Genomic DNA, 25,011 nt, shown 5'->3' on the forward strand with positions numbered 1-25,011 from the left:
CTTGAAACACTATAATGGAGCTATCTTAGCCAGGGCTTCCTCAAAAAAGAGATTTTGTGATGTAAATGGGAGTTACCTGGTTTAATAAAATACGTGCAGGGTTGCTGATCACCACTGAGTTTAATGGGAAGTCAGCCTCTCAGTCAAAACAAAGGTCTTTATGTTATATGGAGAATGATGCATTTAACTAACAAAACACAGAGAGAAATGATTTTTTATTCAAAATAGGTTTATTCGAAACAACTACTCATTTGGTTAAAATTATAATGGTTGGTTTAAATGCAATATCATGTCAATGACACAGGTCCTGTTTCTTTTTCCTGATTAATACAATAAACAGACATTTACAATTACTATTTCTTATTTCATAAGTTCTAAAAAACATGAAGGAAAAAAATGGGAAAGTAACAGGCAATTGGGACATAATGAAGATTTGTTTAAATATATGTTACGCTGTTCTTCTGCAACAAGAAACCCAAACACCTGCTTGTGACAGATATATTTTCTGAATGTATAAATTGTTGAAGGAACAGGAAACAGGTGGCTCAGTGCCAGCAGTATGCTTCAGTTCTCTGTCTTGGCACCTGCTTATGTTACAGTCCGGCAGTGATAGGTCCATGTTTCGTTTTATGCTGTCACTGAGTTTAAAAAGGCTGCTAAAACTTGTTTGTCTGCATGTGCCAGGCCTTTTTCCCTTCAGTTTGGAAGTCAGACTGCCCACTGGTTTGCTTTAATGACACAGGGTAAAGCAGTAGAGTTGGACAATATGGTGATGTATCCTGTGAGATGTGATAATGTGTCTACAATCATAATTTTTCCCAAACAGACCATGACCGCTTTGTGACAAAATGACATCATCAGTGTGATGAAGTACCTTAATTTGGCATTTCATCTGGCTATTTCATCCATAAAAAGATTCTCACTTGATTTTCCATATAGATGTATGATGTCACAATACATAGCTCAATTAAAAGTACACTTTAATTCAAGCTTGAAGAAAAATGGTTTGAAAATATCCTGTCAAAACCAAAATTAAAGACATATATGCATATTAAACAAAAGTATGGCCCTAAACCATACGGAACATTTCACTTATCTAGAAGCCAAAGATTTTTAGTTGTGCAGTAGAGAACTGGTATTCTTCCTCTGGCAACTGACATTGGCAGAAAATATTCAGGAGAAAAACAGTCTCAAAAGCTAGGAAAATAAGAAGGAGAAGATGGACTATTTAATTAAATTTCGGATTTCTCCAGTGTTATACAGTTGATGTTTGGTCAGCAATTTTTACATTTTGTTGATACGAAAGTTACAATAACCAATTATGAAAATGTATTGCCTTGTTTTTTCTTTATTTTTTGACTTTTTGTAGTGTTTGAAAATGTTTGTGTGGCATTTTGGAGTTGACTCTGAATTTGTGATATCTTGTAAGCCCATGTTGACTGGGCACAATTATATGAATGACACAATGACAAAAAAGCACGTCATTCACGATATCCATAATGCTATATAAAATTACTTATGCCTGTGTGAAAGACTTTTACCTAGATCAGCCGCTTGAGCACAGCACTAGAAGAGAGCTCATTTAGTCTGTATTGATCTGAACAGAGCAGCTGGTGAAAACTAGTGAGCAGGATGGCAGCAGGACAGCCAGTGAGCGACGCAAACTTGGAATGGGATCATTTATATCTATCGTCTTGTTCTCATCATTGCTGTTATCGCCACCTTCGGCTTCCTCGTTGTCCTGCTCTTCTCCACCACCACCCTCCCCGTCCACCACTGGTGGACACTGCCGAGGCTGGAAGATCACGTCCAAAAACTCCAGCCGGCGGAGTCCACGGAGCATCCTGCAGCTCCGCACTATCTGCATCTCGCTGAGCGTGCAGGCCCACAGGCGCAAACACTTCAGGTCCTTCAGACGGCTGGCACAGAGCAAACCTGGCCCCACCTCCTTACCACCCAGACTAAGCTCCTCCAGTCCAAGCCATCCTGCCCCAAGACCAAGGGAGGCCATCTGCAACTGGTAACCTTGCCGCCCAGTTATGCCTATTTCCAGAAACTTTAGTCTGGAAAGCCCTTCCACACCACAGATGCCATCCTTGGCCGCACAGCTCCGGAGGCCATTAGCTGTCACACGAAAGGTGTCACGCAGCTCCAATCGACTGAGCCTCTCCCATGATGTCAGACTCAGCAGATGCTGGTCTGTGAAAGAGGGCACGTTGTTAAGGACTAACCGCTCAATACCAGTCCCTGATGGTATAAGCCCTTTTCCTTTCTGATCCTTTCTTTGCTGTTGAGCACCAACACTGGATGTGGCTTCTGCTCTTTCCTGGGAACAAGCAGGTGAAGTAGGAGTCTGGTTGAAAAATTCGCGAGGCAGCTCACAGCCACGCAGCTCCAGTACCTGCAAAGACGGAGGTAGGATCTGGCAACTGGGCAGGCCTCTCAGGTCAGCATGCAAGAGATAGAGCTTACTCAGGCGAGGGCACTTAGTGGACAAAGCTCTGAGCCAAGACTCGGAGAGGAAGGTGCCCCCTCGGGCAGAAAGCAGCAGACCACGCAACCGAAGGCACCTTAGTCCACAACCCAGGTACTGACGCAGCAGGAGCCAAAGTATACGGGATGTCACCTAACACACAATAGACAGGCCATGACGTGCGTGATGAGGATGGGGGATGGAAGGCAAAAGAGAGATAGTTCCTGTCAATAACTGTACACAAACAACCCAAATGTAATTGCTTTCACTTCAACAGAGACTTATGGCAAGTGTAATTCTAGAGCACATAGGGAATTCAAAGTGCTTCACAATGGTGATAAAGAATTTATCTTTTTTTTTTTTTTTTTTTTTTTTGCTTATTCCAGTATATGGGTGATCAATTCGAGATCCATTCAGTTCTGATGCACTTGCTTACTTTGTCTCAAAATCCTGGAGAATAGTGTTTTTAAAGATCTGAAGTGAGACCTGCTGGAAGTTTTTCTAAGCCATGCCAGTCAGGGAATCCTCTGATTCTCCTGTGGGTTTTTTTTAAAGATGATAACACAAAAAGTTTAACTCTGAGTTCCTGATTACACCAAGATTACTGAATTGGTTTTCAAAGACACAGATGAGAGCTGAGCGCTGTCTGAAAGTGTTAAACTCATTGCTATTGGAGCAAGTGTTTTTTGGCACGTATGATTTGCATGTGTTAGCAGTTGTGTTGTACGGCCATTTTATGAGTTTATATAGGTTTTTTAATATTGTGGATGGCAGAACACTACACTGCATGAAAAGACAAATGAATAAATTGATAAAGCCATATTGCCAGTAATATTCTTACCCCTTTCCATGCAGTCAGATCGACAAGTCTCCACAGTCTTTGGTCTTTAACAAGGCGTTTCCATCTCTTACACACCCTAAAAAACACCGTGACATACAACAAATAACTTAATAACGTGTCATGAGTCATAACAAAGGCAGAGCTGGCACTGACTTTTGTTTCACAAGACGAATAACTGGTAAAATACTGTCACCAAAGTTACGTTTCTCTTACCTTCCGGCTCGGACGAGTTCCCGCACGCTCAAATACGATAACACATCAATTAAAATGTTTTCGGGAAAGTAGTCCAGATTACAGCCTTTAAATTCATCCATTTCGTAAACAAAACTCTTTAAACCTCGGACACGGACTAATATTCCGGCGCACACAGGTTGCGCTCTCACCAGCAATCCCCAGGAAACAGCTGACCATCGACTGTCGTACCTAGCGGCAATTAGCCGATTAAATCAAATATGCTGCTTTACACGCAACATGGCGTGTCTCGGTTAAAAGCAGTCTTGCTTTCTGTAAACAACTGACATATATAAGACAATAATATGCGGTAGAGCTGATCTGAAAATACCCTGTAAAATCCATACACCGTATAAGACATGGACGCAGCCTGCGTGACGTCACTCAGAATGAGCGTTTCGTGAACCACGTGATCACGAGGTCCAACTTTCTATTCGACGGCTCTGCTGCTGCCACCTAACGGTCGTTAGGCGAACAGCACAGTGCGCCTGCGCGATTTACCGGACAAGATGGCGACCAGCAATGGTGGAGGAATGGAAGTTGATGGGGCAGGTGATTATTTCTCTCTTATCTTATTATTTCTGCCTGATATCAACCTGAGCCTGTGTGCAGTTTGTAGCATGTGTTGTACGTTCGCCTTATGGTGGCCGGAAGTGGTGAATTTGTGGTCTTAAAGGTGGTCGGCAGCGTGCTTGCTGACACAGGCGGGTTAACGTACATGGCTCTGCTGTTAAGCTGTCAACCAGTTAATGTTGAGACAGTCTTACCCTCTTCTCTGTTACTGGAGTTTGTACCAGGCATGTAAACTCAAGCCGGTGAGCGCAGGCAGGTTTGAGGAAAACCCCACTGACTACCCGTAATAACAACACAATCTCCAAGTAGGGATGGTCGTGGACGTCCGCTGTCCCTGAGATGTACCGACAAATCGGCCCATGTCTATCGTTCAATATGTGGAAATGAAATTCATATCGTCATCTAATATTATGCTGATAATTGTTCTAGGGATACATTTTCCCAGTAGTATGTCAGTGACAAACTGTAAAATATGGCAACATATTACAGATGAAGGGAATCGTGTCATTAGTATTATAAGAAATAAGAAATGACCCCCCTGCATGGCATGTTATCAGATGTTTGTGGTTGTGAGACTAGGTTTTTCAGGCCAGTGTGTATGTTTGAGAGTCAAAAACCTTTGATCACAATATTTGTATTTTAATATAGTTGCATGGTATACTTTTGATTTGATATTTTTTGTTTTTTGCCCTGCTGTTATATTGGACTGGCTTCAAACACACATAACTGAATCACTGCAGAATGATCTAAAACAGAAAGGCTGATTAAGGCTCATGCATCTGATCAGTTAATCCACCGCCTGTCTCAGCACTATTGAAGTTGGCCCTGTTATTTGCGTTTCCATGTGACTGCAGCCAGCCCCAGTGTTATGGCCTCAGGGGTCACCGGCAGCGTCTCTGTGGCCTTACACCCTCTGGTTATCCTCAACATATCCGACCACTGGATACGCATCCGCTCACAAGAAGGACGACCGATGCAGGGTATGTATGATGACAACACTGTGCGCGAAACAGCAGTAATGTAGTGTACAGTTGTAACTGGATGTAACAAAACAGGTTGTAATTGTACTTTTCTCTCCTGCTTAGTGATTGGAGCCCTGATCGGGAAGCAGGAGGGGAGAAACATCGAGGTGATGAACTCCTTTGAGCTGCTGTCTCACACCATAGATGACAGAGTTCATATTGACAAGGAGTATTACTATGCCAAGGAAGAACAATGTAAGTGTTTTGTATGTGTGCCAGATAGAGAATACAGCTTTTTTTCATGCTTCTCCTTTTCTGACTAATTTTCGCAATGCAGCAGTGATTCCCTCTGAGGGCTGTGTTGGTCTAAGAATACAGAAAAGTTATTGCCTTCAGCGCCCTGCCTGTGTTTCAGGAAGTGATTAATTAATGCTGCTGGCTAAACCAACATCTACGAGATCAATTCCTGAAATACATTCTCACAGATTAGCTGTTCCCGAATGTGTTTCTGGTTTCTGTAATGAATAATACACGTGATGTTAGTTGTCCAAGTCAGGACTTGGATGACAAACCTGTCCTCACCCACTAAATCCTTTTAAAGAAACATCAGTGTCACATTGCTCCACCCGGGAAGAGCAAAATTAGATCCAGTCATTGATAAATGATCAGAGGTGGTTCATCGGCAAAGTCGGGTGCTTGCTGTAGTTTTTTGGTAATATTTCCTTTTGTCTCTCAGTCAAACAGGTCTTCAAAGACATGGAGTTCTTAGGCTGGTACACCACAGGCGGCCCTCCTGACCAATCAGATATCCATATTCACAAGCAGGTAGGCAAAAGTTAAAGGTGCAATGTGTACATTAAGATGAACATCCTTAATTTCTTTGGCACTCATGCACGGCTAGTTAAGCAACGCTCTCCTGCTGCAGAATTGACTTCGATTGTTCAGATTCCTGACCAAGAACTTTTGCTTTGAAAAGCACATAACGTAGCAGTGGTGTTAATGTTGCAGAGATTCAGGCATGTGTTGTTAATGATTCAATGTTCAGCCAATAAGGAAATTGTGTTCACTGAATTCCAACATACTGTCGACTTAAAAAAACAGTTCACACGGTGCCATCATTATATTACAAGTGAACGCCTGAGTTATTTCTGATACACTTTCCTTCTGTTTTTTTCCCCTCTTCTCTGCCAGGTGTGCGAGATCATCGAGAGCCCTCTCTTTCTCAAACTCAACCCAATGACCAAACACACCGATGTGAGTCCCTCTGCATGGTCACTTCAACAGTGAGAACATAACATAATGGTGCATTTAGATACAGCTGCTTTGAACAATGTGTCACTTTCCCCTCCAGCTTCCTGTTACTGTTTATGAATCTGTGATTGACATCATCAATGGCGAGGTATTCTTTCTTTTTCATGTTATTTACACATCTTTTCCTGCAGCAGTGAGCCAGTTTGCCAGAGAGAATTCTTTAAGTTTTACCTGATGTATTTTTTATTTTTTCCTATCTAGGCTACCATGTTGTTCGCTGAGCTGACGTACACTCTGGCCACAGAGGAGGCAGAGAGAATCGGCGTTGACCACGTCGCTCGAATGACAGCCACAGGCACAGGAGAAAACTCGACAGGTAAAAAAATATCTCTGGAATTAATGTGTAACCACTGAAAGCAAGACTCCTGTGCCATTTCATGGTGTTGAAGCAGATAACAGGCTCTCTTATCCATTGCACATTAGTCATTAATGAATTACAGATGTGTTGTGATTGCTGCCTCATATTAAATTCAAGATCATCTGTAGAGATAATTATTTGCTAATAAGAGAGTAATAGAGTAAAAAAACAGTAGAATAAACACCTACATACAAACAGCATGCATACGCACACATATATAACAAGAAGGAATATACAATCAAATGGCAGAGGTCTTTAAAAGATGGTGAAGGTGCAAACTTCAGGCTGAATTCTCCCTCACTGAATGAACTCTGTGGCTGTCCTGTGAGCTGCCTAACACCAGACACTCTCATTAAAAATGAATTCTGTCTGAAAATGTTTCAATCCTCTGTCTGTGTCTCGTCAGTCGCGGAACACCTTATAGCCCAGCACAGTGCGATAAAGATGCTCCACAGCCGGGTGAAGATCATTCTAGAGTACGTCAAAGCCGTGGAAGCAGGTGAGAGGATAATTGGGCTTTTTAATGAGGCCGCGAGAGCAAAGAATGTGAAGATAAGTCTGGAAAACAGCTGTTCTTCAATGAGATGCTTCCTGTCCTCACTTTTACATTAAGGGAGGCCCCTGAACAGCAGCTCCATAATTACAAGCCCCCGTTTGATACTGTCTTGACAGCATCAACTCACTCCACTGTTTTGCAGCCTTAACTGTTTTTTTTCTCCCTTTCCTGCAGGAGAGGTGCCGTTTAACCACGAGATCCTCCGAGAAGCGAACGCCCTGTGCCACAGACTGCCGGTCCTCAGCACCACAAAATTCAAAACTGACTTCTATGATGTAAGTAAGCTTTACGTACCTTCACAGACAACATGTTTTATTTTCCATGAAAAGGCTAAAACCTGCAAATCGTTAGTCCACCTTGTTAAGATCCTGAGTCACCCCTGGACAGGACATACAGGACCAGTTCTCCATCTGAAGGCTCTGATTCTCAGTCCTACAGAGTTTTACCCTAATAGGTTATAACTAAGAACTACTTAAGCTGGTGGCAAGGAGACACGTCTAGCTTCTAACTACCTACATCCGGGCGCCTACCGTGCAACAAGATATCAGCCGTTAATGGCAGCTCTCCTCTAAATGATCTGGTTCTCGTGGTGCAAGGATAATCCCCAAGGGTCTGTTCATTTCTTTAGGCTAAAGCAATCTTTAAGAACCTTTAAGATGTTCTTCACACAACCAACATTTTACTACCATGAGAGAACTGTAAAAATAAAGGATTGTCCAACACTTCTACTATTCACACTTCTACTTCACTATCTTAATTTATACTTTAATTATTTATTTGCAATTTGTGTACAAATTGCAAATAAATAATCAAAGTATCAAAGTACATATATATATATGTATATGTACACAAATTGCAAATAAATAATCAAAGTATAAGTTAAGATAGTTCTTAAGATAAGATAGTGTATATATATATATATATATATATATATATATATGTATATACATACATAAATACATACATACATACATACAAGTAAGGACAAGCATAATCAGAACAGCATAATCTGATTTAAATCTCTTAGTGGATAATTGAAAATCAATCAGTAAATAAACCAATTTGTAGAAAAATCAACAATTAGGACTACAATTAGTTGTAGTTGAATCATTAATCGTGACTCCCTTGATTCGACATCCCAAAATCATAACTTGTATTTCATAACTGAGCTCAGTTTAAAAAACCTTTTACTTGATTCTGTCACTCTTATTCCTGTGATTTCATTTTTTGGTTACAATAACAGCAGCTTAAATTCAATCATTGTTCGAAAAGCTCATGTGTATTACATTAGCACACTAGGACTGGGTGAAAAAAAGTCCTTTCACTCACAGTTCTGATGTGTGTTCAGGGAAGAGACATCTCAGCCTCTTATGACAACCTGTCAGTGCTTTGACTTCCCCAAACTGCCTCAAAATATTACAAATCCTTTTGTTAACACTGATTGTTGTTTTTACACGTAGTAACAATACTCAGGCATGAGGATGGAAGTACAGTGATTATTGATAATGATGCTGACCTGAGGCTCTTGTGTTAGCTTGTGTTAGAATTCACAGAGATTAGCTCTCAAAATGTTTCTGTCAAAGCACAAACCTGAGCTTCTAAATATATATTTTACAAAAGACCCTGTTTTTGTAAACACCTGGGCACTGTAGTTTTTGGCAAACATTACATCATTTTTGTTTGATGGTGAGTAAGATGGATGTTTGTGGGATTGACTCAAAATGGTGGCCATGTTTTGTTTTTTTGTTGTAATGTAGATTGTCACCCAGTGCTGCAGAGCCGTTCATTGGTCATCTTTGATATTTGGAGAATAGCTGAAGCCTGTGGCACAGATTACTAAGATACAGCATATCAGGCTTTGGATACACAGACAGTATTTGTTAGTAGGATGAGGTCATTGTTGGTTTTGGTCTTATCATGGAATTTATTGACAGAAAAATATGGAAAATCACATGCAGTGTTCAATTTAGTGACAAGGGTTAGATGTTCTCACTGTTATCCAGAAGATAAACTCTTTACTTCTGCTTGATGTGAAAGATTTGTTTGCACCTCAGACAGAAACTTAGATGTTCTGATCACAGCTTTTAGCTCAGTCTCCCTCTTTGTTGTTTGGCCAAGCGACTGCTTTCTAAGACTGTGCCTTTTTCCTCCCCTCTCCCTGCAGCAATGTAATGACGTGGGCCTCATGGCCTACTTAGGCACCATCACCAAGACCTGCAACAGTATGAACCAGTTCATCAACAAGTTCAACGTGCTGTACGACAGACAGGGCATCGGCCGGAGGATGAGAGGACTCTTCTTTTGAGCTGGCGGTTAGCCGAAGCAGAGACGAACGAGCACTGCAGTTTCCTATTTTTCTCTGTTTTGTTCTTTTTTTGGTTTGTTTATATTTTGGTCAGCTAAACCAAATTCAGTAGCTTTTCAAACCAGTTTACCGTTGTCAACCACAAGTGTGTCTAAAAGCTCTTAATTACACCAATCAGCAAGAGATGTGTACAGAAGCACTCAACTAGTTCTTGGGTATGCGCAGACCTGTGCATCGTTATATTATTTTACCCCGTTTGTTTTATTGTTTCATGTTTCTGTGTGTAATAAATGATTTTTTTTCATGGGACTTTGACTCTTCTTTCTAAGCTTGCATGATTATAACAGGCTAGACATTATAGTACGCATTATAGTAAATATGCGACACAGCTCGTAAAAAAGTCAGACCTGCACTTGAAATGAGCTCGTGAAAGTCAGCTACGTGGAGCTGCAGGTTTATTGTCAGGAGTGTTTGCAGTTAGCTCGTCTTTTGAAGTCGTGTTCCTGCTGTTCGGCGTTTAAACAGACAGGCAGGAAAGGTGGTGGTGGTGGGGGCTTTAACAGGAGTCAGCATTTTTATGGGTATTAAATGCACAGCGGAACTGAGCATAATGACCCCCAGCCTCGTTGGCACGTCTGCTGCTACCGGCCATGTGGCACTGGGAGGAGCAAACGTCTTTCTTTTCTGTCTTCCACATTTTTAAAAGTAAAAAAAAATATTCACTCACTGATGAGAAACTGTTTTGAGACCTTTTATTATCTTGTTAATCATTTGCATCACATGCATGTGTTGACTGAGAACTGCTTTTTTTTTCTTGCTGACAATGATGGTAAATACATGAACTGTTGTCAATAAAGTTTACACAGCCACTTTTCAATGCTTTAGTACAGTTTGTGCTCCATGACTGTACATGTGCAAGATGTTAAAATCCCCCCAAATATGCAAACGTTCATCTAAGATGTCTCCAATCAAAGTCTGTTTCCTTTAAAGTAAAAATACCTTTCCTCCTGCTCATCCTGGATGTTTTACTGACTGTCCTCTGCAGGCTCATCAGCAGAGGCTGCAGGCTGTGGGTACTGGAAGCGGACCGGGTCGTACAGGTCATCCCTGGGGTCGTAGGGCATTGGATAGTAGTAAGGGTAAGGGTAGAGGGGCACTTTCTTCTCGATGGGAGCAGGTGGAGCCGGCTCCTCTACTGGCTCCTCTTTCTTTTCCTCCTCCACGGGAGGGGGCGGTGGCGGTGGGGGCACCACGACTTTCCCCTTAATGGGCCTGGGCGGGTTGTCGATCAGGCAGTCGGGGTCCCAGTAGGGGTCACAGTCGTACTCCATGCCCTTGAAGGTGCGGATGGGGGCCGGGGGAGACTTCTTGACGAAGACTGGTGGAGGTGGAGGAGGAGGTGGGGCAGACTTTTTAGGTGGAGGGGGAGGAAGGTGGGGTACTTCTTCAACGGCTTTCTTGGGGGTGCAGTGGGGGTGTTTGCGGGGGTCGCAGAGCACAGGCACAGCGCCGGAGGGCAGGTAGACGATGTGGGGCTTGCAGAGGGGGTCCTTCTTGTTGCACAGGTAGAGGACATCAGCCTGGGAGATGGCTGGAGGAGGAGGAGGAGGCGGCTCTGTGGGCTTTGGGACCCCTTTCATCGGAGGTGGAGGAGGAGGAGGAGGAGGGACTTTGCATTTCTTGTCTGTAGCTGGGTCACACATGATCACTGGCACTCCCAGTTTGCTCTGGAAATAGGAGGCGTTGGGGCCGTAGGTGTGCTCCAGGTACCTCATCTGCTGGTAGAGCATCCGCAGCTTGTCGATCTCGTAGAGCTGAGAGGGAAGACACATTCAGAGGCCTTTAATGAGGATTAATCAAGGTAGACGATACATATTCTACATTTTACAGCTTAATATTCATTGTGGAAAAGTACATGTTGTCTGCACTGTTCGATGCAAAATGAAGATCAAAGTCAGGACAGTGCAACGGTTTCGGGTTAAAACCTCCGGCCGATGCTGTGGAATCAGAACATCCTTGATTTGGGTCCACTAGCTTCCCCACAAACTCTCTCCCCTCATCTCCCGCAAGCTTTTTACTGTCCACCCTCCAATCACGCCTGCCTCCACCCTGCACCCCAGAACCACTAAAGACGGTGGAAAATCTCACCTCCCAAATGAGCATCAGCCCAGTCCAGTGTTACATTACTCACATTTCTTTTACTCTTGGATTTTGGATAAAACTTGACACAAAATATGTTAAATGATTGATTTGCTGTGATTTGGAAATGTGTTTTTGCTTCACAGCAGGAATCCTATTGCCAGACAAGTTTCATTTGAATGTAATATTTAAAAAGTTTAAAAAACTTAACTGTCCAGAATCACTGGATGAATTCAGTTTTGGATAATTTTCTGCTTTTATGATTCTTATGGAAGTTATTCGACCAGAATGAGGTGTTAGATTCTCACTGGAGTCTCTCAGAATAAGAATATGAACACATCCCTTATCCTCAGAGGTAATGTAGATCCAGAGTATAGTGTGTTACCCCCTCGGTGTGTCCGATGCTGCTGTAGTAGCGGTAGTAAGCCTGGAAGTCTGGGTTTGCTCTGTACCACCTGGGGTCTGCACTGCGCTTCGGTCTGGAGTACGTCAGAAAGCCGTTTGCTCTCTCCGAGTCAAGACTAACATCGCTGACGGGGACCATCTCTGTTAAAAGAGGAGATGAAGCTCAGCGCTTTCAATGATAAAGTACATCTGAAGTTATTTCACAGATGAACTTACCTTCCTGCTTGAGGGCATTCAGCAAAGATTTGGCCTCCAGCAGGCCTGGAAGACAAGACAAGTCATGTGATGGATGTTCATTATTACGTTTGGGACACTTTTTTTGGTTTTGCAGTCGTACATTTAAAGAATCAGAACTGACCTGGGAGCAACATCAGACAGCAGAGTGTCCCCGCCATCCATAACGAGGAAATCATCTCGAACCCCTGCAGCCAACAGAGAAGTGCGTCATGGCAAGTATGAAGAAGTATGACATCTAATCTTTTCAGAAGATTAATACAGCACTACTCACAAAGAAGACACATTTTAGAGGATTCGATGGGGACTTTTCACATTAGATTTTCTGGCTCATTTAAGTATATAATAGATTATGGAAAAAGTAAAGCAAACCTTCCTCTAAATGTAACACAAAGCAGCAACAGGACATGAAGTGACAACATTTATCTGAATTAAATGCAGTTAAGCAGCATCGTCAGCGCTAAATGACTAAAATCATCTGAGAATGTTTCACTCACCTGGCTCAGGAAGCTGTCTTCACTGCACAAACAGGGCCGAGTGGGTTAAATACTCGCCTCTCTGTCGGACCTCCTGAAACATTATCTTCCGTCCAATAGGACTCCACCAACTTTGAGACCAAAATCCTGTCTCCACCTCTCTTTTAATACCGTTTAATATGGGGCCTTTGGCGCCAATTAGGAATAAAAGCCCTGCACTTTTAGCAGCAAGGCCGTAAAGAGGACAGACTTCAAATGGAAACTCCCCATTAAGTCTGGGAGGAAAGCATCACCTGCTGGGTCAACTGCAACTGTGGGGAAAATGCTGCCGACTAACACAATATCTCAGCCAGAAATACAGTAAAAATTACAGATGACAACCCGCACAGCCTTAAATGTACATGTATAATGAGATTTCTGAATCACTGTCAGCTCCAAAAGGTGGTTGTTTCCACACAGAGAACATCTGCTTTTCTAGGTTATCGAATCACTGAGCAACAAAGGGGCTTCTTCTGTGTCTTGGCATGTTCACCAACACACGTGAAGCGCTTATTAGACCACGGCTGCATTCTTATTGGATGCCGTCATGCCAACATGAGCTACATGTCATATACTTAATGCATGTTTTTGGGTAAAACCATGTTCAGCCCATCCAAAATTCAACTATCACCCATGAAAAACAGCAGTGTTGAGGTGATGTTCACATGTTATATACCATAAGTGACAAATACAAGAAACAATCACAGTAAACCACTTTTGGTTGGCAGATAAATGAATCATCTGCTGATCAGTTACTCATTTAACAAGCAAAATTACAAAGTTCAAGCATCTTAACTGAGATTTACAACTTTTTTCTTATGTGAGACCATTTGAATCTTGTGCTCTTGGAGCTTAAATCTGCCATTTTTGGACTAAATGACTTATCAGGAAACAAGCTCTACATTAAACAATACTGAACACAATTTAAGCCATGAACTAATAATTCATATTTGAAGACATAGCCCTGGGCTTTCAGGAAATTATAGACATTTTATGGACCAAATGAAAATAATCACATGTTGCAAGCCTGTATGTTTGTGTGTTTTACAAGCGAGACGTGTTCCTGAACGCAGCAATTATGTCAACAAGGCGGCTCCAGCAACAAACCAGGTGTTCAGAGGTGACTGTGGCACACTTCAGCTTCTTTATCCCACTTCGTGTGCACACTGGAGTCTAAATGAACCACAAACAGCACAGTATTGAACCATCAATTTATTTTTACTGTCACCAAACAAGACTCAACATTAATCTTATCTTGCCTTAGTTATTTGTAATTCAGCGTATAAAATGTACAGAAATGCTTTGTGTCAAAGAGACTGGAAGCTTTAAGCTCTAAACTGCAGATGCTACTCAACCCCAAGATCTGACATACATATTTACAAGCGGCTTTACTTCTTAACATAAAAAGCTACGGGCCTCCAACAGCAGAATTCTTGCAAATGCTCATGCTTAAAAAGTGTCCACATTCTGCTCGACTTGTGTCACCAAATGCAGAAGGAGGAAAAACGAAGAGTTCAAGTCGAGTCTGCAGAAAGCCCACAATAAAGAGTCTTCCCCTCATGAATACGTGCTGCAGGTTCTTCAGACGAAGGTGATGCGGGTACGGGCCTGGTTGACCTGCCACACGTTCAGCTCCTCGTACTCCTCCAAGGCCTCCTGGAACTGGGCGGGAGTGAAGCCACGAGACACGCAACGCTGCTCCGCCTCAGCCATGCGAACCACCCCACCGGCTCCGCCGCGGCCCGCCACGCCCTCCGTGGAGAGCTCACGCACCAGAGAGAAGATGACGTCGGCCGGGCGCTGAGCCCTGAACACAAAGTAGTAAGAGTTGTTTTGAGACCTCAATGTTTGTTTGACTTTCGTTGCATTGATTCAAAGGTGAAGGTCAGTTAAATGTTCAAAATGGAAGCTGTAGAAAGTGAGTATTCTTTTAAAGGAATATTCAGTTATTCAGTTTCAGTTGAGGACAGCTGCCACTCGAGTCTGTCTGTAACACGATGCCCCAAAACTACAATCTGTCATTTTAACAGTTCAGTTTTTGTATGATTAATCAGCCTTACTGTGTTAATTAGTGAAGTTTTGATGTGTTTGTCGGTGGTTTTTGTCATCTTTCTGAACAGTGAGGCTACCCATTTCCCTGACTTCAGTCTTTATGCTAAGCTAACATCCTCTGCCTCAGACTTCAATCTCAACAAAGACATGGGTGTGATATTAATCTTATTATCCAACTTTCTGCAATAAAGTAAAAATTTTATTTGCTTCACATGTTTAAAAACATGTCAATATGATGTTTTAAATGCAGAAACATAGCATTTCTTTCCCGGCCATTGTTACAAAATACCTTCTGGGAATTTTAAAGCACTGCCAGGAGAACAGTATACAGGTTTAGGGGCGTGAACACCAGGCTGCCTCTGAACATGCTGCCGTGTTAACAGAGCTCCATAAAAACAGAGAGGTTTTACAGCTTCCTCCAGGATACACAGCTACTCTTACAGGCATACGAGAAACTCATAAAGGGGGATTCTGCATCAGGCCACATCCGGTCACTCATGTTTTGTGCAGGTGGGGCTTAAGAACACCATCCAGTGTTAACACTAACCTTGTGGTGCTGGACTTGTCGGCTTGTAGTGAATCCTTGGACATCTCCATCAGTCTCATTGCCTCGTTGACGTCTTCCTTCTCCACAGTCTCCATCATGCGGAGGCGAGCCTGCAGAAAGGCAACAGAAGGAAAGTGGAGTTTGTGGTTTGAGATGGAATGAGGTGAAGTGAATGTGCATCATAGTGGAAATTTTGTTCCGTCTTAATTATGAAGGCTGCGCTGTGCCGGCACTGTCAGACCGAGACAAGTGCAATGCCCTCTGGGAAGGCCGGCAATTGCCCAAGTCTCCGCCTCTCAACACCAGCTAGTCTCTCTACAGGTTGACATGAAAACAAAGACAGAGCTTGAGTTAGACATTCATGTAGACCTTCTGATGACCGTTCTGGCCACGGTCAGCTTTGCATGGGTTTGCACAGCGGCTCCAAACGCACGCAGGCTGACTGCCCACCCTGCAAAGCTGGCCGGGATCAGACAGCCCACTCATGTGGTCACACAGACAAAAAAAAAAAATCTGTAGCATCTGAACCAATGCAGAGTCCAGCTGATGTGCAGGTGCGGTGCAAATGATACAGCTTTTAAATCATCAGCACTGCAGGTAGAGCAGTTTCTTTCACACAGGGATTTTGCAGTTTGCCCCCTTGTGGTGTGGACATCTGTGTGCAGCACGCTGTCGTACTGTCTGCCTGAAGTGCTGGTTTTGCCTTCTGTCTGCCTGAAGTGCTGGTTTTGCAGTAGGTGGATGACTGCTACCTGCACAAACAGCACTTTTAACAGCCAGAGGCCGAGATGACACCATAAAACACACAATTCAGGATATATTAGCATCTTTTAGAAAGCCATTAACACAATATATCACAGATACACGTGTCCATCTCAGATGCTGCAGTCATGCCGAGGAATGATGAAGGTGTCTCCAGTGTTCAGGCGATCTTTTGTCCAGCGTGGGAGAGAAGTGCTCACACTGCAGTAGGCCAGGTTATCATCACTACCTGCACTGTAAGCACTTTATCACACACGGGACTATTGATGAAGACACAAGGATGACCACCATACTTAAACTTGATTAGCAACAGCAAATATATAAATACAGAAATATTCAGAATAAGTAAAAAGAATCAGTGTAATCAAGCTCTTACATCTGACAAAAGAAATAAAGCCCTGTTGCAGTTTGTATTATTATTAGTGTCTGAGAGGTCCCAGCAAACCCACGGCTCACTAGAGTTGAGGTGTAGTTCTCACCAGGGCAGTGGACAGACGGAGGATGGAGAGGAGGGTACGGGCAGAGGTGAAGGTGGTGTCTTTGCTGACGCGGGCCTCTTTCCTCATCTCTACATAGGCAGCAGTGATGTAGTCAGCCAGTGACTCGGGCACCACAGGCTGCCGCTTCTTACAAACAGCGATGTAACGCCTGAGGGGACATTTGTTTGTTAAGATAATATTTCCTAGTATACAGCTGGTATGTAGGAGAATGGCCTGCTCCAACATGTTAAAAGATATTAATATTGCAGCAAATTTGTACCTCATCAGCTTCATGTCGATGGGTGTGAAGTGCGTGGGCGGCTGGCGGCTGTGCTGGTGGACATAGGTGATGTGCTGGGCCAGACGCAGGTCAGCGTCGGCGTCCGGCTTGTCCTGGATCAGCCAGAGCAGGTCGAAACGGGAGAGCAGAGCGGCCGGCAGCTGAATGTTCTGCTCAATGCTCTTCCGGGGATTGTAGCGGCCATAGGCGGGGTTGGCTGCTGCTAGAATGGAGCAACGAGCGTTGAGGGAGGTCATGATGCCGGCCTGGAGAGGAGGGAGGAACATTACTGGTGTGACACAGGCATTAGATTTGAACGTAGCTAATTAGCCTAATTAAGCCACCAGTTGGAGTAATGAAAAAGTGAGGTTGGCTTTACCTTAGCGATGGAGATGGTCTGCTGCTCCATCACTTCGTGGATGGCTGTTCGGTCGGCGTCGGCCATCTTATCAAACTCATCAATGCAGCAGATGCCCTGATCGGCCAGCACCAAGGCTCCACCTTCCAGGGTCATTTCTCCAGTCAGGGGGTCACGCATCACTGCTGCAGTCAGCCCCACACCAGACGAACCGCGACCTGTTGTGTACTGGCCTGAAGACCAGAGAGGGGACAGAAGAAAGAGGTCAAAGCATGCATTTCGCTTTTACGATGGAAGACAATGTCTAATACGTTTTTAAAGCGAAGACATTCAGACACTGTTAACAGGCTGTCAATCAAAGTGGAAACTGGTTGTGCTTGCTTTGTTGTTTAATGAGTCGAGTGTCTATAATCTGGCATCAAAAAAAAAAAAAACAGCCTTTACACTCTAGTCAGAAAAGGACATCAAAAGTTAATATTTGACCATGTAAGCCTTAATGGAAAGAGGATGCCTGACTGGATAAAATATTAAACCACAGACAGGACTTTTACTCCCACAGACGGGACTATACTCACTTCGAGGAGCCAGACGGTCAATGTAGGACAGCAGCTGGGACTTGGCAACTCCTGGGTCTCCCATCAGGCAGATGTTTATGTTGCCTTAAGGGGACAAAAGCCAAAACAGGAAGAGTGTTGCAGTTTTTACAGATGCTTTGTTTTTGAGAAATGCTCCACAGATAGAAGATGGGCAATGGTGATATGCATGTGATGTACACATTTAACATTTAGTGCTCACCTCTGATTTTCATGCCTTTAGGTGCTTGTTCCACTCCTCCAACCAGCAGCAGGAGCAGAGCCTTTTTGACATCTTCGTGTCCATAGATCTCTGGTGCTATTGAGCCGGCTAGTTTCTCATAAAATCCTTCATCTGAAACACAAAACAAAATCACTTCAGCTGCTACAAGAGAAACAAATTATCAGCAGTGTCAGGTTTTCACACCGGTTATTTAAGTCTAGTGTTATTCGAGTCCAGGCACCGACCTGTGATGCCACGCAGCTCCTCATCGGTCAGCTCGTCGTTGCCGAGCTCATCGTCCTCTGTCTTGTTCATGAGTGTGATGCTGTGGGCCTCCAGGTACGTTTCTGACAGCAGACCCTGAAATGACCAAATCAGGATAGGTTAGAGATGCACGTATCTCACATACCAACGCTGAACAAAGTTCCTGCCACAGATTGAATTTCTTCAGAGAGGTTTGAGCTCCGTGTGGGTTCAAGCAGACAAATCCTAAATTCAGGTCAAAAGTCACGAACCTGAACAGCCTGTTTGAAGCCTGTGCGCAGAAGCGGGAGGAAGATTCCAGTGATGGCTACATGGTCTCCTGGCTGGGCCAGACGTGTGTTTTCTCCACGGGCAAACACAGACATGCTCCTTGGAATATTACCGACTGGCACTTGGTCACTCTGCAGGTCAACAGAAGAAACTCATCAGAAAATCAAGACGATCTATGGCAACAGCAGGCAACCGCTTTCTTGGATACAGTTCCTTACATGTTCCTGAATACGCAGCTCCTGGAACTTGATAAATTTGGAGCCTCTGGTCTGCAGGTAGAGTCGACCTCCAGATTTGTTGGTGACACACTCTTGGCTGGGACACATGATGAGGGGCATGAAGGATGGAGACTGGATCTGAGGGAAAAAAAAAAACACCATGAAGGACTACTGATAAATGTATGTATTGTCACTGGGGCTTGTGCTTAAGTGACATTCAAAGCTTCCTTTGAGGTTTTTGAATGAAGTTTTGAATGTCTGTCTTAATATTTTAAGACACCACCACCCAGATAAATAATAAAAATCCTTGATTCAGGAATGAGTTGGTCTTTAATTTTTTTTTTTTTTTAATCAAATTTCTTTAATGAATAAAACTTGTCAGCTTTATCAACATAAACCCATCCTAATACACTCGTATTTAGTGCTCTGATGCAGCTGCCTCTCTGTAGTCTTGCTGAGCCATCCGATTGGTTACAATCATGAGTAACAGCCTATCAACACTGAAGGTTACTGTGCCACAGATCACATGCACCGACAAGAGTTGCTCTGGTGAGCGAGTGGAGCTGTGCTTCAAAGGTAAAGCAGCAGATATCACTGAAGTTCACCACCATGTCTATAGTTGACATGGCAACATTAAACGAGTGTTGTTCCTAAATCACAGATAAATGACATCCTGTTTTCTCTTGGACACAACAGTTGTGAGAATATAGTAAGTCAGACATAAATATGGACTAACAGCCTCGTCTGTCTCAGTTTTGTGCTGACCAGATCACAACAAATGTGACATTAATTGTTCTAATACTATTTTGTTATCATCAATCATTCTGGACCTCGACCTAGAACAAAAATCAGATGTGAATCACTGAGTGATGAGAACTCTCATCTGTCAAACGCTGACCTGGAATTCACGTCAACATAATGATTGAAGCTTGAACCATTTGGTACAGCTGTAATTGTCACAGGATGTAAATGATTACAGGACTAAAACCAATCTTACTGGTTGATATGTCTCTGCACCACACAGGTCACATGTGTACGTAGCGACAGCCATCATTGGTTTGACCTCAGTGGCACGGGTCACTATTCCTCGAACCGTCACCAGATTCCCAATGCTGTCCGCTCGCACATCACGCACCACTTTGGGTTTAGTGGTGGTTGGGGGCTTGAAGTACATCTCGCTGTGGACGGAAGATGAAGTTTGTGTGACGTTTGTGCTGCTATCAAATAACTGAAATGTGTTAATAAAACTGAACCATGACTCAGCTTCAACTTACAATCTCCTCATGAGTTCAGGTGGGTACTGGTTACGAGGGTCTCGGGTGTCTGCAGGGTCGCGACCCCTCTGTTCCATCATCAGCCTGTGCTCAATGTACACGTCCAAAGAATCTTTGGCCACAACCTGGATATAACCAAAGTGTTTTTGCATTCTTATATGTAATGGAAGCATCAGAGCTAGAGATGAGCCACACACCATATTTACTTAAAACTCCTGCAGGAAGCTTTTAGACATTGATTATAGTTTATTATTACAGCTGATATTCTAATCTAAATGCTTTCACTTGTTTAGAAATTGTACAGGATACACTGTGCAAACAAACGTACATCTCTTTCTTTGTACTCTGGCAGCAGCTCGTGCACGGCGTCAGCAAACAAGCCCGTGTAGCGCTTTGCATTCTCACAGATGCTCTCAACCAGCTCGGGGTCTTCTTCAGCCACATCGTCCAATTCCACAAAGAGAGACACCTGCTCTCTGTGGGCCAGTGCCACCTGCACACACAGACAAGTAATTACACAAGCGAGTTCATTACACCACTTTGTTTTATTATTGAGCCGTGTGTGTGCAGACAAAGACACAGCAACACATCCACAAACTTGGCTGCAACAAGATACAAGGTTATTACGTGGTCCTGTAATACAGTTATTTGAAGAACACTGAGGCAACAACTCGCTTTGCCATCACATTAGACTAAATAACTCTGAAAGTCATATGCCAGTTGTGTGAACCAGCAATCTTTTGGGGGAGACAAAGCAATTCATTCATTAATTCATCATTCAATCATTTGGAAAAAGTTGTTTTTGAAAAAAAAAAAAAATCTTTCCTGACGTTCTATGCCTTCATTAGACAGTGATAGTGAAAAGGTTGAGAGAGGTGCATTAAAGACATCCAGGTTCTGGTAATCCTGATGTGGTCGTCCAAAGGTAGCTTCGTAACCCTTAAGGCACAGGGGTGCACCAAGTTATGCTACAGTCCAAAAAGACAAAAAGTGGCTAAAAATCTTATCAAATGGGACAAAATTGGCATCAATATCCTGCCACTCAATACTTTTTTTTCCCCACCTGGTTTATTCATGTTTCTGTAATAATGTCAATGTCATCTATCAGTCAGCAATATTAAATATTAAAATCAAGGCCACAACAGCCAGCTCAGAAAGCTAAGCCTATTTACCATTTGTTTACTACACTTACAAGTTGAGCTCCATATTTGAACACCTTCTTCCCATTGTCATCCTCCGTGTAAAACTCCTGCAGGAACCTTTTGCATTTGTCTGCAAAACACAAACAAAAACACCTTCAGGACTGTTTCTAAGCAGAAAAACACAGGCCACATGCAGCAGACACAGGGTGGTGGTTTTTTGTTAGCCATATATACACACACACACAGACAAAGGACTTATTGTTTACTGATGCTACGGTTTCATGTGTTTAAATATTAAGGATAGTTTGTAAGTTTAAAAGCTGGAAATGTTGATTAGCACCACCACCAGTGGGCCTAGAGACTGGGAGCTAATTTGTTGTCCTGCGACGACCCCCTTTGTTGAGTAACATGGCATCCTGTAATCTCGATGAGTCACTATTGCCTACAGTAGAGCACAAACTGCCACCGATGTGCTATACGAAGCAAATTCCGCTCGAGTGTACATAGTATTATAGTTTCAGAGAGAAATAAGTGAGGCTACGCAGCAGATAGCTTCAGGGTAAGAATGTAAATACAACAACAGTCGCGCTCAGTTCAGTGTCCATTTTTTTTTTGTAGAGAAAATATCCCTCACTTCTCGAAAGAGCCACAACTACTAAGAATATTCAATTCCACCTTACTAGAAACGAAACTAATGCAAGCGCGGCGGTTAAAATACTCCACTTACTTTGACGGTGTAGCAGAAAAACTGCAGCTGTGGTTTATTATTTCTCTGTTCGAGGATGTTATTGTAAACAAAGCAGCACATGGCTTTTGTGCCTCGTCACTGGGATATCCATCCGCGTCCCATCCGCTCTTAAAAATAGTCCTGGCTGTTGTTTTCAAACCGTGGCCAGCCATCTTCTAACGCTAGCTTAGCTAAATTGTGTGGAACACACCATAGCTCCATCATTATCAACTAAGCTACTGCTCTAAATGTCATCACAAAGCGATAAGTGATCGCTAATAAGTGAAGCGATGAAGATTTCCGACGATTGAAACACTCCAAATCCCTAAAACTTTTAACTAAACAATTCCCAGATTGGAAAAGGAATAAGGTCATAGTAAAGTTTCGGTTTTAAGCAGGGGGAAAAATTAATAGCCAAATTATTTGTCACTGATCCATATTGGTTAAGCAACTGAAATACATGCGAGAGCAGTTCATACTTTATTATGTTAAATCAACAATTACGGGTGTTACAGGCAAGACTACACATTATGGACATTATGGTTTGCACAACATTGAAATAAGATTTGCGTCCCAAAAGGCGTGGGGTCAAACCCCAACATAAACCAGTCCAGTCAGGGGCCTTTCAGCAAGGCACCGGGCCAAGTCGACTTAACCAGTTGGTATTATGTTAAAACGGTACAAAATGGTGTGTTCACTTGTGTAACTGACAGTCAGCTACAGAGAGCTACTTGGCTAACAGTATGCTAGCATAACGTTAACGTAGACTGGAGCAGCTAGCAGCAGTTAGTGGATGTGTAACGTAAGCGGGAGACTACCTTGACTCTAAGACCCTTAAACTCTCTAAAACACTGTGGATAAGATACAACATAAAAACCACAGCTTCACTCATGTACGTTTTGGTGTAAAAATAATTAACTTACGTCTATTTTCACGCAATACAACAAGAAATCGCCTAACGGTTCCTTGTACGTGAGAACATCATTGTTAGCTAATAAGAAGTTGGGTCCAAATAACGTGGGCTTAGTAACTTTACAAACATGTTTGTGAACGCATCATCCAATACCTGACGCTATACTATCCTCAAAATTGCTTTATTGTGAGGTGCGTTGCCGGTTGAAATGGCAACGATACGAATTAAAGAGTAAAAAGAGTATGTCATGCCAACTATCTAATATATATTTACTACGAAATTCCGTCCAGCCGTCATTAATTTATGTTACTACGTTTCAGTTGTTGTTGAACATGTGCTTGTGGCGCCTGCTCCTTTGTTTAAGCGGATCCATCCGGGTCACTGTAGTCACAGGCTCACAGACAATGCTTCATTACTTCCGAAGAAGTTAGCTCGCGTTCAGAAAAGTTAGTGCAACTTCAAAGTAAAATATGGTCTATTGTGCAGTACATACAATAGACTATACTGACACATTATTTCCAGTGTTGTATAAATGAAGTAACATTAAGCTAAGGGGAAAACGATAATGTAACGTCAACTTTATCAGAAGAGTGACTGAATACCTATTTCGGGCAGCACTAACACAATGAAATGAGATTGCTTTACGTTAAATTAGCTGACTTCATACCCAGTGCACTTCCTGCTATGCATTCACCAATTTATGTTAACAAAGGCCATTTCAGAGAACACATTCAGTTAAAAGCTCAGTCATTTAGGCCAACCTGTTGCTGCCATGCCGTTACTGTGAATGTTGATCCATTACCTTTCTCTGCTGCATAATCCTTACGAGCCATGGCTGCACACGTCGACCCTCAGGTGAGATAACTTGATTCGAAAATCCTAAGACACCAGCGATCCAAAAAACAGTTCAAATTCACGGTTTAGTTACTTCACAATCACCGGAGACCAGTATTCATTCACTTGCAGCTTGCGGTTCTCTCCAGTCGCGATGCAAGAAGTGGCGCGAGTCTGACGTCTGCAGCAGCCAATTGTGTCGCTTCTTTCAGTAGGGAGAGGCGGGCTTTCGTGGTGGCGCGAAAGTTGTGGGCGATTGTACGTCACGTGACTTGACAAACTTCCGCCCCGTGAGTCAGGAATGGCGCGAAAGGCGATCATTGGATTTCATATAACTGAGTGACCCCAGCGTGAACTCGCACACTGTAGATTGTAGTGCAAATAACATAAACACGAAATCATGTCCAAAACTGACCGATTACAACTCTATTTCCTCATTATAGTGACACTTAATGGCGGCATGTTAGGAACTATCTTCACGTTGGTAGTTTCCTCACAAATACCTCATTACAAATAAGTCAAAGGTGTTGTCCTTAAAGGTGTACACAACTTTTATCCTGTGAAACACTAAATAAAACTGCCTCGTCTTTTTCGCTATTGTTACTGTGCAACACTGTGGCAAGTCTCAGTATTTCTAAGTTCATTATTGAAACTGTAATGGCGGATTTCGCTTTATTTTATGAATATACTCCACTGAAAACAAAAGATTAAAACGAGCATACGTTGTCAGTTTCATACATGCACAGCCACCACCAAATGTGAGCAGTACTTGAAGATCCTTGCAATAAAAAAAACAATGTATGAAATGAGTGCATTGCATTTAATGTCGTTCATTATCTTCTTTTAATTATTGGTATTTTATTTCTATTTTACCAGCTTTTTCCCATGTTCATTAAAATTTCCCTTTGTACTGTACTCTGCAATTTACTACCCTGTGATAAATTGTTATCATTGTGGACTAAAAAAAATGAAAGCCAATTACTGAAAAGTAGCCTGGGAGCATAAACTGTATTGGTAACCAGCTTTTTCTGCTCATATTCATTTACTCATATCGTACATTGTGTGCATTCTCTAAACGGTACTGAGCCTGCCTTTCTATAGTGTTTAATTTACTTCTGTGCATCATTCTGTTATGCTCAACACGTTTTTGCTGACTTTATCAAAGACAGATTTCAGAGTTGCTTTGTTCAATT

The 25,011-nt window shown here is 42.8% G+C and overlaps 4 protein-coding genes across 5 annotated transcripts; 1 reads left to right on the forward strand and 3 right to left on the reverse strand.

Annotated features, from left to right (window-relative positions):
* Positions 1–220: 220 nt before the first annotated feature.
* LOC143326069 (uncharacterized) lies at positions 221–3,924 on the reverse strand. Its single transcript, XM_076739541.1, has 3 exons — positions 3,528–3,924; positions 3,315–3,390; positions 221–2,626 (listed from the first exon to the last, which is right to left on the reverse strand). Exons 1-3 carry the CDS (start codon positions 3,626–3,628, stop codon positions 1,583–1,585), a joined length of 1,221 nt encoding a protein of 406 aa, XP_076595656.1. The 5' UTR covers positions 3,629–3,924; the 3' UTR covers positions 221–1,582.
* Positions 3,925–3,996: 72 nt separating this feature from the next.
* On the forward strand, positions 3,997–9,919 carry cops6 (COP9 signalosome subunit 6). The gene is made up of 10 exons (XM_076739542.1): positions 3,997–4,097; positions 4,973–5,098; positions 5,204–5,335; positions 5,817–5,905; positions 6,272–6,334; positions 6,432–6,479; positions 6,593–6,707; positions 7,156–7,248; positions 7,480–7,580; positions 9,470–9,919. Exons 1-10 carry the CDS (start codon positions 4,055–4,057, stop codon positions 9,608–9,610), a joined length of 951 nt encoding a protein of 316 aa, XP_076595657.1. The 5' UTR covers positions 3,997–4,054; the 3' UTR covers positions 9,611–9,919.
* A 716-nt stretch (positions 9,920–10,635) lies between these two features.
* and4 (actinodin4) lies at positions 10,636–12,549 on the reverse strand. The gene is made up of 4 exons (XM_076739755.1): positions 12,513–12,549; positions 12,371–12,415; positions 12,135–12,295; positions 10,636–11,424 (listed from the first exon to the last, which is right to left on the reverse strand). Exons 1-4 carry the CDS (start codon positions 12,547–12,549, stop codon positions 10,636–10,638), a joined length of 1,032 nt encoding a protein of 343 aa, XP_076595870.1.
* A 1,548-nt stretch (positions 12,550–14,097) lies between these two features.
* Positions 14,098–23,986, reverse strand: mcm7 (minichromosome maintenance complex component 7). Of its 2 annotated transcripts, none has more exons than XM_076738342.1 (15): positions 23,787–23,986; positions 21,395–21,474; positions 20,531–20,695; positions 20,203–20,327; positions 19,926–20,106; positions 18,929–19,066; positions 18,692–18,841; positions 18,422–18,536; positions 18,177–18,308; positions 17,957–18,040; positions 17,403–17,614; positions 17,024–17,289; positions 16,744–16,912; positions 15,503–15,612; positions 14,098–14,710 (listed from the first exon to the last, which is right to left on the reverse strand). In XM_076738342.1, exons 1-15 carry the CDS (start codon positions 23,815–23,817, stop codon positions 14,485–14,487), a joined length of 2,184 nt encoding a protein of 727 aa, XP_076594457.1. In that variant the 5' UTR covers positions 23,818–23,986; the 3' UTR covers positions 14,098–14,484. The 2 variants fall into 2 exon arrangements, with proteins under 2 accessions (XP_076594457.1, XP_076594458.1); XM_076738343.1 differs by lacking the exon at positions 23,787–23,986 and adding an exon at positions 22,072–22,185.
* Positions 23,987–25,011: the final 1,025 nt, after the last annotated feature.

This window comes from Chaetodon auriga, chromosome 9 (genome assembly GCF_051107435.1).
Source record: "Chaetodon auriga isolate fChaAug3 chromosome 9, fChaAug3.hap1, whole genome shotgun sequence".
Classification (NCBI taxonomy): domain Eukaryota; kingdom Metazoa; phylum Chordata; class Actinopteri; order Chaetodontiformes; family Chaetodontidae; genus Chaetodon; species Chaetodon auriga.